We start from the raw sequence: 17780 nt of genomic DNA on the forward strand, positions 1-17780 counted from the left end.
TTCCTGTACAAGGAACTTGGAATCTGACTGTCAATAAGAACGACATTTTACGATTGTGCCATCAGTGTTGTATCTCTTTTTGGTGTAAAATCAATTCTCGGTCTAAGTTCCTCCAATTCTCTTGAAATACTAAACATTAATGATATTGAAATTGGTAAAGCTAACATTTTAAAACATTGTGGTGACGTTTTTACTGGCCTTTTATTATCATATTGCAGTTGCTAAAAATGCAATCCCAGTCGTTCATGCACCAACGATAGTACCAATGACCATCCTTCCTAAATTTAAAAGCACACTTAACCGTTTAGTAAAAGCAACAGTTATCTCATAAATTTGGCACCTTGGGTACACTCAATAATCATCATAGAGAAAAAAGATGGATACTTTAGATTATGTATTTATCCGAAAGAACTAAACAAGTCCATTTTAAGACAATACAAGACCACTCCATCTACAGAAGAAATCTCTAGCTAACTTTGCGACGACATAGTTTTCACTGACATGGCTAATTACTATAGCCATAAAAAACTAGATGAACCTTCCTCAGAGCTATGCACATTTAACACTCCTTATGGAGGTTACAAATTCAGCCACATGCCATTTGGCATATCAAGCGCATTGGATGCTGCACAGGAGATGATTGAACTTAACTTTAGTGATATCCTTAATGTTCTGGCTATCCACAATGACTAGATAATTGCAGCGAAAAAAGATGCAGAGCATGATTCAATTTTACAACGAATTCTACAACGAGCTCGTGAGAGAAACATTAGATTCAATCTAAAATAAATACAATATCGAGTATCTGAGGTCAAGAATCTCGGCAACATAATCAGCCATGAAGGCATAAGAGTTGATCCTGAAAAAACTAAAGCCATACCTGCATACCCATTGCCTGTATGTCAAGCAGATTTGCAACGGCTCTTAGGAATGGTAAACTGTCTGCGACAACTCATCCCAAATATCTCAGAGAAAACAGCTCCCCTTCGCCAGCTGCTTAAAAAAAGCATACTCTGGTCATGGAATCATGAACATACCAGTTCTATGAAAAAAATTAAACAGGTTCTTTCATCTTCTCCATCACTCTCGTTCTTTGAAACATCAAAGGATGTCCAGATTCAGGTAGACGCATCTTCACATGGATTAGAAGCCTATTTATGCAAGAAGGTCACCCGATCAGCTATAATTCTCGTAGTTTAACCATAGCAGAAAAGAGATATGCCCAGATAGAGAAAAAACTTTTAGCATTAGTTTTTGCTTGTGAATGTTTCAACCAATATACCTATGGCTGACAGGTCTCCATAGAAAGTGATTACAAACCTCTTGAATATATTTTGCAAAAACCGCTGTCAGAAGCACCACCTCGCATACAAAGACTTCTGATAAGACTCCAAAAATATGTTCTAGAAAAAGATCTACACATTACTGACTCTTTATCGCGTGCATACCTCAACATTTTTGACGAAGATGATAGCCTAAATGAAGACGGCAACGTTATAGTCCACACTTTAGTTCAAAATTTACCGTTATCAACAAATAGATTAAAGCAACTGCAGCATGACACTAAACTTAATCCTGTGCTCTCTCAAATAACAAACTATATAATTTATGGTTGGCCGCGAAAACCGACAAATGCTTTGCGGTGAAAAAAAGAAATATTGGAACATCAGAAGCAACCTTCACATAGCAGAAAGAATATTTCTAAAATAAAATAAAATTAACATACCAACTGCTATAAGACCCCTTATATTAAGACAGCTTCACTTATCACACCTTGGCACCAAAAAGACGAAAGCTAGAGCTTGAAACGCTGTTTATTGGGCAGGACTTACAAGCTACATTGATAAACTAATACTTAATTGCCAAAAATGCTTTAAATACCGATATAACAACATAAAGGAAAAAATCATTCAACACGACATTCTGAATTACCTTGGAGTAAAGTAGGATCAGACATATATGAGTTGCATGGAAAAATCTTTGTAATTGTTATAGACTACTTTTCAAAATTTATAGAGAACAGTGTCATTCCTGACAGAACGGCATTCTCTGTAATCAAATTCATGAAAACCATTTTTACTTGTCATGGAATACCTTCAAATCTCATTGCCGATAACAACCCCTACAATAGTGCAGAGTTCCTTAACTTCTCAAACGAATATGGTTTCAACTTCACTCCTTCAAGTCAGAACTACCTTAATCAAATGGTCTCAGTGAAATGGGCGTAAAAATTATGAAGAAAATACTAAAAAAATGACACTGAACTTGGTCTTCTAGAATACCTCAACATGCCTCTGACTGGTATGGACTACTCTTCGTCCCAACTTCTCATGAACAGAAGAACGCGAACAACCCTACCTGTCCACCATGACTTACTTATACCAGCAGTTCCTTTAAATGCTTAGATCAATAGTCAGATCACCAAGTCCAGAAACCGTTAAGTATATTTATATAAAAATATACTTCAATAGAAAATATAATGCAATAGAAAATTTCTTTTAGTTTGCTAAATGGAAAACAAAATTATAATTTACTCGGAATGCATAATGATCAAATATATTTATTTATAATATATATTATATTACAGTATACCAATTCACTTAAGTAAAAAATAATGTTTATAATGTATATTTAGTCTACAGTTTGGATACTGATCATTATAGACTGCTGATCCAAGGGTCTAGCAAATTGCCTTATTTTATAAACATTTAAAGACACTGCAAAAAAAAAACTCATTAAAATAATTCTATAGTAACTTAATTGTTAAAATACTTTTTTTGTTCATCTTACTATGATTACTATCCATTCAAGTCACTTTTTAAAATGGTATATTTTGTTCGCTTTTCAGGCATAGTGCTCATCCACTCATACTTCACTACACATATACATGTTTGTGTTTAGTCGCCTGAAAATTTCTGAATTTGATTATTAGTTTTATTAACTTAATGATTATAAAATTTCATTAAAAAAGCAAATGTTGTTAAAAGTAATGTTTATAAAAAAGTTAAAACTTTGAGATTTTAAATTTTATAAAAGTTATAAAGTAGAAAAAATTTTTTATTCAAAAGAGCATTAAAAAAGTAGTAAGTAATATTACTCTATCGACATAGCACAAATGTGTTACGTTGATATATAATTATTCTTATATAAGAAAACACATTTAATCAAATATAAAGATAAATATGTAATCAGAGTTAGGTAAATTTAGCTGCTTCGTTATGTAAATCTTTTTTAATTAAGTACTTTTACATTTAAATATATAGAAAAACGTTACTGCATTTTCTTTTTTTTTTTTTTTGTCTTCGCATATAAAAAGAAAAAAAGAAAATTGCAATGAAACTTTTACGGTACACAAAGAATATATATAAAACAGACAGGGGCTCAAAGAAGATACGGATGGCTGGTGTCACCACAATCTTTTCATAGAACCCGTTTACAATAACATTTAAAGGTCACAATATTTTTTCTGAAAAATACTAGGTGAAGAATAAAAACTCATACATACATCCTCATATATGCATATACACATACACAAACACATATACAAGCATATTACACACACATATATAAACATACTTACGTATATATCAGAAATTGAGAGAGATGCAATTTCATTTGTCTTTTAAAAGAGGAAGTGCTTTCCAAAACTTTTATACTGTTATTTTTTAATTGATTCCATAATGACGGACCTCGGTTATTAATTGAGAATTTTGACACTAACGATTTTACTCTGCTCAACTGATAGTTAAGGTTGCTATTTGACCAAAGATTGTATAGGGTTTTCTAATCTTTTAAATAGTTAACTGCTTTACATGCGTGGTTTTTTAGGCTCTTTAATCTTATTAATTTAGTTTTGTGTGTGTTTGCCCAAACAAGATTAGCGTAAGAGAGATGACAATGAACAAGACTGAAGTAAAGCATTTTGCGTGATTTATATACACTTATAGCAAAAGATTTATTCATATCATTAATATATATTAAAACTGATAAAGGTCCCAAGATCGATCTCTGTGGGACTCTGCAATCAATATCAAGAGCTCCTGACTCCTCCAGGAAAAGAAACTGTTTTTTATTAAAAATATAACTTTTAACCCACTTTTATATTAGGCCTTTAATGACATAATGCTTTAACTTTGAAAGCAAATTTCCGTGTTCAACAGTATCGAATGCCTTTGAGAGATCGATAAATACTCCAAGTACTTGTTCCCTTTTATCAAAGTACATAGATATTTTATTGGAAAGTTCAATAATAGCATGTTTATTAGAGCAGTATCTCTAAAATCCAAACCGATTTTTGTTTTGAAAAGGAGTAGTGATATAGGACGGTAGTTGGAAACAGAAGAATAATCACTAATTTTAAAAACGGGGTGAATTTTGGCTAATTTTAATTCATCAGGAAAAATACTATTCTCAAATGAAAATGCTATTAAATAAAATAATGGCTTACTTATATTACCATAACATAGATAGCTACATTACTAGTAATGTCGCCATATCCACATGGCTTGTTACGCTTTAGTTCAAATAGTGCTTTGTTAAAGTTATATTTATTTACTCATTAGATATGCTAGTCGCGGGTTTCTCCCCCAAGTATTCATCGAACACTTTAGTCGACTGAACAATATTAGATGCAAGAGAGGCGCCTAGATTTACAAAATATTTGTTAAATTCTTGACATATAATTTTTTCACTTGTTATAGTTTTGTTGTTAATAGTTACTTTTTTTGGTAAGCAAGAGAGTATCTTTTTCTCACTTCCAGTTGGTTAGAATAGTACTTTATTTTAGCTTATTATAAGTTATTTTGATAAAACTTTTTATATGATTTGTACGCATTTTCCTCAGTTTCCTTTTTTGATTTTAGAAATTTTATATAAAGCTTTTGTTTTCTTTTTGATGATTGTATCAAATTATTTGTCACCCATGGGTTTTAAGTTGTTTGTTTTTTATTTGATTGATTAATTTTGGGCAGACATTTTCATAAACATTTTGAATAGTATTCAAAAAATTGTGTGGGGTCTGCAGTGGAATTAACATCTTCCCATTGTTCTTCGTACAACTTCTTTTTAAGTTTATCTTGGCTTTTAATTCAGAGATTTCTTTTAGTAACAAATACTTTATTATTGTTGTCGTTAGATTAAACTCCGTGTGCAATGTGATAGATAGGAAAATGATCAGAGAAATCTGAAATAAAAATACCAGATTCAAATTGAGTATCTAAAAATTTTTTAGATAAAGCATTATCAATTGAGGACAAAGTAGTTTTGTAATACGCGTTGGCTTAAAAAAGGTAGATATAATGTTAAATTCAAGTAATAAAATAAAAAAGTTTTTTGTATTTTCAAACTTTTCATAATACATAGCATCCAAGTTTAAATCACCAGCGAAAAAAATATGCTTATTCTGAATGCTCATTTGCGATATAATTGCTCTAAGGCTATTATGAAAGTTAATTTGCTTACCGCATGGTGGTCGATAAAGCAAGGAGATTAAAAAAGGCTTACCAGTTTTATTTAGAATTTTAATACACAAAGTTTCAATATGTTTGTTTGCTTTACATAAAGACTTTTTTGCTTTAGATACAAACTTGTCAAGAATATAGATTGCAACTCCGCCTTTCATGCTTCCAACACGTGGTTGACTTATTATTTTATAAGATGATAAATTGTACAAAGAATTTTCTGACAAAGGCATTTTTGCATCTTCCCAAGTTTCTGAGATACATAAAACACCAAAAAGATAGTTTATAGAGTAATAAAAATGTTTTCAGTATATTTAAATGCACACAAAAAATAACCCATATTTTAAAATTTAATCAGATTTACTAAAGTAAACCTGATTAAATTTTAAGTTTTTTTAAGTAAAAGCGAGTAAACTTTTTTGCGAAAAGCTCAGAAGGAGAAGGTCAAAATTCTATTGGCTGGTAATCCAACTGCAGCAGCAAGAGCGGATGGTGATAGGGAAGAAAAGGGAGCAACAGCCATTACAAGGGGAGGAAATAAAAAAGGCTTATAAAAAGCGATAAAAACTTGTTCTAAATAAAATGTTTGGTTACAAATTGTAACTTAAAAGAGCCCGGAACTTTTTACATGTTTATTTTAACGAAAAATAGAAATAACACGATTTTAAAATCTATATTTTTTTACTATTAGCTAACTTTGTATTAAAATACATTCTTATTTAATTCCGTGATCAACCTGAGAAATCAACGTACAACAAAATTCTAGATGATTTTATGGATATTGTGGAAAACATATTAATGAACAGGGAATCAATAAGTCAGCAATCTTAAACGAAGTTCAACAGAGATGTCAGCATTGATAGGGAAAGGAGTTAAAGTCAACAATATCAGTACTCCTTCAGTGTATAACTTATATATATTTATGAATAAATACCAGGCTGAATTTTAAAAATATTGCAACTATATAGACATTATTAAGGAATTTAGAAAACTTTAATTGTTTGAACGCTGCATATTCATGTATATCATACATTTATTGGGTAATATTTATTATTTTAAAAAATGCTTTTAAAAATTTAAATTTTTATTTTATATTTTTTTCTTAAGAGCTGAGACACATAATGATGTGGATGTCTATAAACAGACTTTGCAACATAATAAACTAAGCAGTGATGACAGGCAAACCTAATCTCTCGTGAACAGTATTGTCAAAGATACTGTTGAGTTTCTGCTTAAATGTATCCCAGCTTAATGCTAAAAATTACTCTGCATATGTTGAGGGTAAATTCAAACTTGGTGTGTCGGGAAACCATAATTATCAACATCAGGTTTCTGATCCTGAAGATGCTGACTTTAAATTATTAGATTGTTTGCATCTTTAATTTTAAACGCTTAAAATTAAAGATGCAAAAAACCTAGTAATCTGGACTAATCAAATCCCTAACACAGATAAAAGTATGGTTGACGGTAAAATGGTGGAAATGTTGGTTGATAATTCTAGTGATGCCACTACTTCAACTGTTCCAGGAGTAATGCCAATTGACCTTGCACTACTATAATGTGCTCAGTACTTTTTGCAATCCTTTATCAGAAGCTACATGCATTAAAACACTGTCTGAAATTGTTATACCACATTGTGGGCTGAGACTCATACATGGTCTGAGCAGACACATACTCTGTCTGAGCCGGACTAAATTTCATTATTATTCAATTAAATGAACAAAACAGACAGAAACACCAATGTTAATAACTATTATTTTAATGTAGTAAATGAATTTTAATAAAACCTATACAATAATTACCATTTTTTCTCATCTTTTTTTGCTTTTTTTTCTTGGCGGAAAGTCTTTTCACTATTTTTGGACAATTTAAAGTCACTAAATGATATACTAAAGTTATTACTCGGAACAATCAAATACTTTCACATTAAAATCTATATGGAGCAAATTTATGTACTTCTATCTTTCGTTTGTACTATTTTTCTGTACTTTTGTTTAAAAAAAATAATTTTTTTGATAAGTATTTAAAAATAAAAAATAAAAATAATAAAAATAAAAATACAACGTAATAATAACAACTGAAATAATTAAAATTCATTTTTATCAAACTTTTTAATAGAACAAAACACACAGAAACCCAATCATTAATAATTATTTATACAATTATTATTTTGAGGAAAATTTTCAAAAAATCAATACCTCAATATTATATCTCAATAAGAGATCTACTTTAATATATAACTTTTTCAGTTTACAAGAAAAAAAAATATGTTTCTTTGCTATTGTATTTTTATTTTTATTCTTAACTTAATAATTAAATAAAAAGTAATTAAAAAACAATTACTTAATTTAATGAACAATTAAAGAACTTGTATGTCAATACTGGTATAATAATAGTATACTGATAATGGTATGCTTATAAAACAATACTGATATGATAATGTTAAAACTAAATAGAAGAATGAAAGTCTGTTGAGACTTTAATAGAATTTTGTTTATTTAGAAATTTCAAGTTACACATTCATTCAAAATAATTTAATGATGTTAAATAAAAAACTTAATTGAAACTAACAACAGTGAGTGTCACTCTTCAAGATGAGTTTTTTCTCTTTCTTTTCAATTAAATCCACCTAACAAAGGCTCCAAAGTCGAGAACTACACTACATCAAAGAAACTAATCTTATTTTTTTAAAACCTTTATTTATTCACAACTCTGTGTTATTCGTACTTAAGGAGTATGAATAACACATTCACCCAAAAAGTAAATATAAAATTTAGTTATTAAAGTGCCCCAAGAAGACCTCACAGTCTTATCACAGAGCATTTCAAAATAACGTAAATGAATTTTTTTCAGGAATTACCATTAAAATAAATATTCACTTAAAACTCTTTTTCTCAAATTTCTGAAAACTTAAGATGTTTTTTGCTATTAATTTGTAATAATAAAATGTTTATCATAATTATTATACTATTTGTTTAATGCTTTAGGTACAATGTACAATTGATTCCTTTTGTGATTTTTTTTCTGACAGTCTTTGCGCTGATGCCTTTTTTTTCTGCTGATAAATGTTTCTATTTTAAGTTCCTGGGTTCAGGCAGGCATAGAAATATTTTTTATACCTGCCGGATAAACTCCTAGTTATGCATCATTCCACCAATGGTTTTCATCTTTTTGTGCAGCTACTATATTTCATCGCAATCGTTTTTTTCTTCTTTTTTAAAAAAAACAGTTCTATTGAGAACAATTGCTTATTTATTATTGCAAAAACAAGTTCTTGCCTAATGTTAAGCTTAATTATTCCCAGTTTTTTTTAATCTTATCTCAAAAGTTAGTAGACACATTTGGAAAACCTTCATCAATGTCATTAACAAAAGTAGCACTAATATTCCATCTCGAGTTCATGGAACTGATTTTATTTACCCTCCCAATGATAAGACACAACTACCTTTTTTTTTTTAAAACGACTTTGCTTTCAACAAGGCTGCAAGTAACCACTAATTAAAGTTAGATTTTACTGGAAGAGAAATGTGGAAGATTGTAGAGCAAGGTAACGATTGACAGATGACTTGAAATGAAGCAAATTCCAAAAAGCTGATTTTCGAGGAACATTAGCTCTTTAGAATTCGCTTTTTTTTTTAGAGCACTTAGGAACAGTCAAAGAAAAAGGATTAATTTAATGGCGAGTAACACGAGAATAAAATTTGGTAGATGACACAGGAGACGCCAGTTCTGTAGAGCAGTGCCCATTGTAGTATTTGTAGAAAAGAGAAAGAGTACCAACATTGCGACAATGGAATGATGGTTGGAGGTTGGCCGTAAAAGCAGTTCCAACTATGTTTACAATGCGTTTTTGCATCTTGTCTAAAAGAAAAAGGACGTCATTAGAAGATCCGCCCCGACTATGGCAACAGTATTTCATACAAGACCAGATTTGAGATTTATAGAGTTGGAGAATAGAATCCGAAGTAAGAAAGTGCTGAGCTCGATAAAGAGATGGAACCTTAGCAGATGCTAATTTTGCAACAAATTTTATATATGGTTTAAGTAAAAGTAAATCTTAGAAGATGAAGAGTGATGGCTCACCGAGTACATCACCAGTCATAAATATAGGAAGATCTAACTTATTGCTATAATATTTGGCTGAAAAAAATTAAGTTTTATCTGTATTAAAGCTCACCAGCCACTGTAAGCCCCATGCTGTAGCAGAAGTAAAATTTTCAGTTTGAAATCCTTTTCAAGCTGAAAATTTTACTTATGGAGAAGAACAGCATGCCAAACTTTATCAAATGCTTTTGAAATGTCAAGAGCAATGGCCTTAACTTCTCCACCTTTATCTAAATCACGATAAAATCTATGGCAGGATTTTCGGTACTTCGTGGATTCCAGCTTCTGTATTTAAAGTGATTTCCTGCCTATGTCTAGGCAGGAAATCACTTTAAATACAGAAGCTGGAATCCACGAAGTTATGTAAGAACCACATTTGTTGACAGGAAGACAAAAGATTTCTACCCAATGAGCCAGCACATGAAAGAATAGTCTGTGGATACAAACCTAGTATCATGACAAAAGGGTGAGTTCTTACGAATGTAAATGCCCAGGCCAAGCATGTGACTATTGGGGTCTTTACGAATTAAAGGAAGATAACCATCAACACTTAGATCGCAAGATGAGACAGCTGAACTTAAATTAATCTCACAAAGGGCAACTAGGTCTGGTGAACTTTGCAAGAGATAAGACTCAACAGAAAAAAAGTTGCTTCGTAGACCACGAATATCAGTGAATGATAAGTTTAGAGTACTTGGTGAAGATGATGGTTTTTTGTGTTTTATAGTTTTTGGTACTTTAGTCATTTTTAAATTTGCTGAAGAACTTGACTCAAAGTATAGATAGTTCTCAGAACACTGTTTAATAGCCCAAGTAATTGCTTTGTTACTATTAATAAACCCTAAGCCGTACCAAAGGGCTCCAAGTGTGGCCTCCGCAATGCACACCAAAAGTACAAACAGGGACACCATCCATGCGCAACATGGCACTCTCAATACTTTGATATTTTTTAGCTGTTGATAGAATCAGCCTTTCTGAGAGCTGTACCCTCATTTGGAGATAAAAGAATGATTTGCCTAGTCACAAAAGCAGGGACACAAGCAAAACCCATGAATTGAGTCAAGAAGATCCAGCATTCAACATCCTAAAATGAAAACAATGTATTAAAAATACATCTGTGCCAGCCTAATAGATAAAGAAAGAGTGCGGGGCTGGTCAACCGATAGAATCTTTTTACCCCTTAAGTCTTTGCCTAGGAGGCCTTTGTCAAGTCAGTAGCCGGATGCATTTAACATTTGCCCAAGATAGGTATTTTTATGTAAACACCATCTCTAGCCTTTACTCAACCAAGAGCCCCAAGGTACGGGATGTTTAAAGTTGGAGTTGGCATCTCCTAGTCTTTTGCGTTAAATACCGTTTTACAGTAAATAAATGAGTTCAAATAATATTTACATTAAATACCCTTTTTAAAAAACCATTTAAAAAAAACCTAAGTAAATATTTCTAAAGAATTCTTTTTATAATAGTGTCAGCAAATTCCACAAATGTGTGAACATTTACAGTAGTTAAGACATTTGCGACTTCCTGTAATTTAATTTTTGGTATAAATTAAAGTTTTATTAATTTAATCATTCATTTGTAATGAATCATTGTTGATGAAACACAGTTTAAAATGAAAAAAAATTTTGTTACGTGATTTTCTACAAATATATATATATATATATATATATATATATATATTTATATATATATATATATATATGTATATACACATACATTCATACATATTACTTTAGAGTAAAATATGCTGTTATTTGTGTAAATGGTACTAGGCAACTTGAAAATAATTGTTGTCAAATCATGATGAAATTAATTGTCATTATTATATAAAAAATGTCTGTTTATGTCTGTTAATTTGATTTTACACTAGACACTTTAGAACAAAGCAAAGTATGAATTTGACTATTTATAGAAACAATTAATAAGACTTTCAATTTTAAATGATATTTTTTGTAATTCCAAGTATATTTATGTTCTTTCTATTTTTGTAGTTGCCACTTGGTTATTTTGCTTACTGTTGAAACTTTAATTTTGTTTTATTTTTGTAAACTCAATATGACGAATTTATCATTAGTCAACGGTTTAAGAGAATCTAGAACCTAATCAAGAAATGCTGGAAATTAATTTTGACTAGGGTAAAACTATTTTTGTATATTGATAACATAACCAGTTACTATTACTTATTACGTGTCTTTTCAATTTTTTTTTAACATGCTGCATTGGAAAAACTTTCTCTTCCACTCTCTCTCTCCCTTTCTCTGAGATAAGACTTAAATGAGTATTAGTACATGGAGAATTGATGAAACTTATGTAATTACTGAGCTCTTGGGTATTTTTTAATACGACAATTAATAATGACCACGTATAAGAAATATTTTACAAGTTGCTTGCTATTTTAAAATATAATTGTTCAAAATGTTTAACTATAATTGTCCCTTGATTGTTTAAATATTGTAATAAAAAATTTTTAGTTTCAAGTATTTTAGGTAAAAAATATTTTATTAAGTTGTGGTGTTATTTGTCAGTGTTATTACGTTGTGTTGTCTAGCCTTTTTATTATATTTTCTTTGTTAGCTATTCTGGAGACACATCAATGTGACCTTACAAATACCTTATGTGGAATTGTTACTGTGTTGTGTTGATAGAACTAGGCTGAATTATCCTAATTCTTCTACTAACAATAAAATGCAAATAATACTTTTGTAATTGAAAACTGTAAGTTTTATTTTCATTTCCTTTTTTAGGTATTGGCAGGCTTTACTTGACTTTCCTTTTCTGGTACCTACTGTGTTGTGACAGATTTTAAAAAGAACTTAACTGATCTTAATGCAGGTTTTTTATGTCGCTAACTATAGGCAGCGCCATTGCTGTTAAGGAATCAAACCTAAAATATTATTTGTAGATAAATTTGTATTTAATTTTATTTTTTAAATAATTTATCAAGTAAATAATGTTTTTTTTTTGTTATTGATGATTTAATTAGGAATAAACCGTATTACGGGTTGCTTACTGCTAGTTAATATAAATTATTTAATAGTTGTATTACAAATAAAAACAAGCTGCAAAAATTTGATGTTGATAAAGCTACTGGCATTGATGGAATCAAACTATAAGTATGCTTCAGCATTATTGTATTAGTCATAATCAGAAAAGAAACAGTAATGAAAATTTTTTACTAAAGTTAAGTTGTTTTTAAAGAAAATTGTATAAAAAATAATTAGTTAAAACAAGATCATTTTTTAAAATTGTGTTTTCGGATTTATCAGATTTGAAATGAACTTTCGAGTTCTCTATATATCCAAAACCTAACAGCTTCTAACACAGCAGAAATGACAAGGTTCATATTATTAAAGAAACTCGCTTATGCTATTGATATTCATCTCAATCATGTTGTATAAAAAGCTTATCATTTAGCAGCAAATTTGTTACATCAATAAGGGTGACAGGAATAATGTCAAAAAATAAATTTTGGATTAGTGTTGTATATATTCAAAAAGCCTTTTGTTGCAAAAAAGAGAATAGTGTCGTAACTGAATTGTGTTTAAAATAAAAAAAAATAGTTTCGCAAAAGAATTTAATGAATAGTGTCAAAACAAAAAAAAGGAATAGTGTCGAAATTAGTAAAGTAAAAGTAAAAGGAATCATGTCGCAAACAGAAAAATCGGAACAGTGTCGAAAACGAAAAAAAGGAGTAGTTTTGCAAATAATAATAGGAATAGTGTCGCAAATAGTAAAACCAAAATAGTGTCAAAAATAATAAAATTAGAATAGTGTCGTAAATAGTATGAACAGAATAGTGTTGCAAATAGTAAAAACAGAATAGTGAAAACGGAATTTTAGTCGGAGAGAAATAGCAAAAAATAGGGTCAAACTCAGACAAAAATAATATAATGCTGAAAGTTGGCAGAGAGAAAGTGCACAGTCTTTGGGTGGGCGTAAAAAAAAACCCTAGTTGATTGCGCTGCAGTAATATCCCTTTTGGGCATTTTTAGGGGCAAAAAAGGGTCCTTTTTAACCCCTCTAAATTCTTATAAACTTTAAACAATGGGATAGAAAACTTTATCTTGATCACTATTTATATAAGATCTATGACTAATAAGCAATTAATTAAAATTATTAATATTTAAAAGTGTAAAAGTTCCATTCGACGTTTTTGCTGCGATAAACGTTTTGTAATGATGTTATCAAAATATTGTCAACATCTACTTAGAAAATTTCCGTAACCAATACATGTAAATTCTTGTGGTGTTTGGTTTTCGAACCATTTTTATTAAGTAGTTCTTCAATTGGAGATTGATAGTCTTGATATACAATTTAAGGGCTCTTTCGTGTATTCTTTTAATACGACTGTTAATCTATCACAGATGTTAACTTTAAGAAAGCTTGTTTTACTTATAATAATATGATATTTATCTGGATTAGCTTTCAAACCATTATTTTCAAATCATGAAGAAATTTAATATGCAGTATTTTGCAGGTCACTCAGAACAAAATTTAAGCCATTTTATGCACTGAAAGCAGTGTTATTATCAGCATATCCTGAAATATCAACATTAGATAAAAATAGAAATAGATCACTAATGAAGATATTAAATAGTAATGGATCTAAAATTGAGCCTTGTGGAAAGCTAAACAAAATATTAGAGTAAGAGCTATATCAATCATTTATTTTTACTCTCTGTTTTCTATTACTAAGGTACAATTGAGTGAGCTTTAATGCGTTTCTGCTGAGACCATATGCATTCACTTTATCAATAAGCACAGCATGTGGAATGCAATCAAAAGCTTTTGAAAGGTCTGTAAGCAAAGCCCCAAAATAACCTTCTTTATCTAGGCATTTTCTCTTTTTCTCAGTCATAGTTTATAGAATAAGTCGAAATAGCTCAAAAGAAAATAATCTCGAAAAGGGACTTTACAGAATAATATCAAAACAGAAAATAAACTGAAATTGTGAAAATAGGAATATTATAAAAAATTTCAAAAGCAGGACATGCTATAGGTATAGGATTTGCGTTTTCTTCAACATTTTGATTCTCAATACTCAATTCTGCCACACTTGCGGGTTGGTACTGCTAAACCTAACCAACATTGATCAACTTTGAAAAAATTATGTCAATTGTTATTGCTTTAGTTCTTTATTTCTATAAAAATTTATGTTTCATGAAAATTTTACTCCAAGTATTTCAAGGTATACACTGGTTTAAAAAAAAAGGTTTCAGGATTACGAGTATTTGCGTGCATGCTTTTTAAAAATTTATAGCTTTGATATACTAAATATTTTATTACGGTATTTAAATTTTGTCTACTTGCAATTTTTTTTTTTTTTGCAATTGCAATTGCAAATATTTATTTGCGTTACTTTTACAATATTTGTCATATTATATAGAAACTTTAATTTTTTTTAAAGTGGATTATCCAAGTTAAAGTCGGACAATCAGAACCAACAATTTTTATATTTTTTTGTTTATTTTTTTATATAAATTCTTTACAAAAACGTTTTATATGCTGTGGTCTAACGAGTTCTATTTGTATTTTTTTGTATTACGGTACATATAAAGGGGCATGGCGATAAGACAATTTGACTTCTTCTTGTGCTATTTGTAGTTACATTTGTTTACGGTATGATTTATGTATACGGTAATAAAAAAAAAAAAAAGAAGAACATGGTAGTTTTGAAAAAAGTAGAAGAAAACTGCCTAAACAATATTGAGACCGGAAACTATACTATTGTATGATAACTCAATGAAAAGCACATCTTAATGCTTGATTAATTTTATAAATACATTTACTAACACCATCCGCTAAAGACGGGTTGTTATCTGCATCTGAATCATCACAATCACTTTTCATTAAAAAGTGTTCCAAATCTGAACTGTTTATTTTTGCCATGTTAATTTTGGCAACTTTTATACAATTCAAGATTGGCAACTTTTACACAATTCAAAATTTATTTTTCTGTTAAAGTAATTATGATTATATATAGCAGTAGTGCTGGCTTTAGTGGGTGGACTGGGTAGCAGCACTGCATAGATGGGCTTTAGGGTTTGGTACTTTTTTCACAACAAACTACATACTCAATATATTGTTGGCAGTGATTATCCGGAAAATTTTAAAAATGTGGGTTAAACCACTTTTCCACTGAACCCCTCAAATAATAATACTGATTCAATACTACAGGAAAAACAAGTCATTATCAAACGCTTTATACAAATGATACAAATGATACAAGTATTTTATCATTTAAGAAACATTTATTTAAAGTTTATAATAAAAACTTCCCTAAATTTAACTTTTATAAAACAAACATAAGTCTAGATCAACCATAGGTAACAAGAGGACTTAAAAAATTCTCAAAGAATATTTAACATCTTAAAACAAAAAATAAATGTCAAACTATTTAAAAATCAAAGATATTACCTTAAACTCATTTGCGAAACTATTCTGTTTTTTGTTTTAGACACTATTCCTTAGACTCATTTGCGACACTATTCCGTCTTTTTGTTTCCGACACTATTCCTTAAAGTCATTTGCGAAACTATTGTGTTTTTTGTTTTAGACACTATTACTTAGATTCATTTGCGTCACTAGTCCGTTTTTTTGTTTTCAACACTATTCCTTGAATTCATTTGCAACACTATTTCTTTTTTATTGTTTTCGACGCTATTTATTAATCTGCTATGTGACATTATTCCTTTTTTTATTTTTGACATTATTCATTAAATTTATTTGCGACATTATTTCTTATTCTGTTATTCGACAATCAATCATGCGACAATTTGCGACACTATTCCTTTTCCTTATTCACATTTTCGACAATCAAATTTGCGACAATTAAAGTTTGCGACAATCAAAATTTTGCAACACTATTCCGCCACAATATCTATAAGCATATGTAACATCAACACAAAATTCACTAAATATTGACATCATTATTGCTAATTAAATATTGACATCGTTATTGCTGGTTAAATATTAGTGCATTGTTTAATGACTTTCTATCGATAACACATCTTAGTTGTGAATTATTTCACAACTTTGTGAATTAATAAAACTCTAACTTTTTTAGTTTTTCAATATCCAATAAGAACAGTATCCAATAACAACAGTATCCAATAACAAAAGATATCTATTGGTGTCTTGGGATATTATTACTATGCTATATAAAGGCTCAAAAAGATTTTTATTCTGTCTAAGTAAAAAAAGTTAAACGATTTATTATATACCTTGATCTATTAACTAATGATCAATTATAAAGTTAAAACCAAATATATTAAAAAAAGATGTTTTTAATCAATTTTGAATTATTTTAAAAATTCTCATTTTTTATTATAGAATTCTTTAATACCTCATATATATTATAAAAGTCTTATAAAAAACTGTTAAAAATTAATTTTAGAAGATACCAAACGATTTTCACTTTGAGATATTCCCAGATTGTATATTGAAACTTGATTTTTTTGGCAAATAGACAAAGTATTTTTAGATTATTGTTTATAGATATTAGAGTTTTAAACTGCAACGAGCTGCAACAAAATTTTGCCCATTTTGCACAAACAATAGCAGTTAATCTGAAAACTTACAGGTAAAGACTATAAAACTATAACTAAAGATAAGTTAATTTTGGCATTTTTCTCAGAGAATTTCAAATTGTTTTAAATTTGAGAAGAATAGAATGATCCTCTAATATGATAAATATTAATAAAAAGCACTACTTAAAATATAGAACTATCCTGAAAATATTTCTAGAAATAATAAGGAAGTTCAGTAAATAATGGGTTCAGTAAGTCGAGGGACGCATTGAAAAAGAGGCATTTTCTCTAAGATTAGAATTTTGTTTATCTTGATAACGTAATAATTTTATGTGCTCATATATCAACCATTTTTATTTATAGTTGTTACCACATAACTTTTGACTAACGCTTTTAATAAAGTAAATTTTCTCACATATATTTGTAATGGAGATCATGGTTGAAATAATTTTGAAAGTTGAAGCTATTTATTTGGATTATTGATATTTTTGCTTCCTTTTAGATGCTTAGCTTTTCTTCTATTAACACTCATGTCCCAATAAATTAAACTTAATTTGTTATGATGGGGCACATTTATTCGAGGTACAGTGAGTCGGTTGATCAACTATGCCAAAATTTATACCCCCTCAGCCCCTATTTGGGGGCTGATGGAGTAAAAACAATGATAATGATAGTGAATAGGGGTAAG

The 17780-nt window shown here is 29.5% G+C and overlaps 1 protein-coding gene across 2 annotated transcripts in view; it reads right to left on the reverse strand.

The window, feature by feature from the left end:
* Positions 1 to 17780, reverse strand: part of LOC136075052 (NACHT, LRR and PYD domains-containing protein 3-like) — an 85877-nt gene that overhangs the window by 24459 nt on the left and 43638 nt on the right. For both annotated transcript variants that reach the window (XM_065787284.1, XM_065787285.1), the window contains one exon: positions 7262 to 7336. In XM_065787284.1, the coding sequence (XP_065643356.1) occupies positions 7262 to 7336 (75 nt within the window). The remainder of the gene's footprint in view (positions 1 to 7261; positions 7337 to 17780) is intronic.

This window comes from Hydra vulgaris, chromosome 01 (genome assembly GCF_038396675.1).
Source record: "Hydra vulgaris chromosome 01, alternate assembly HydraT2T_AEP".
NCBI classification, from domain to species: domain Eukaryota; kingdom Metazoa; phylum Cnidaria; class Hydrozoa; order Anthoathecata; family Hydridae; genus Hydra; species Hydra vulgaris.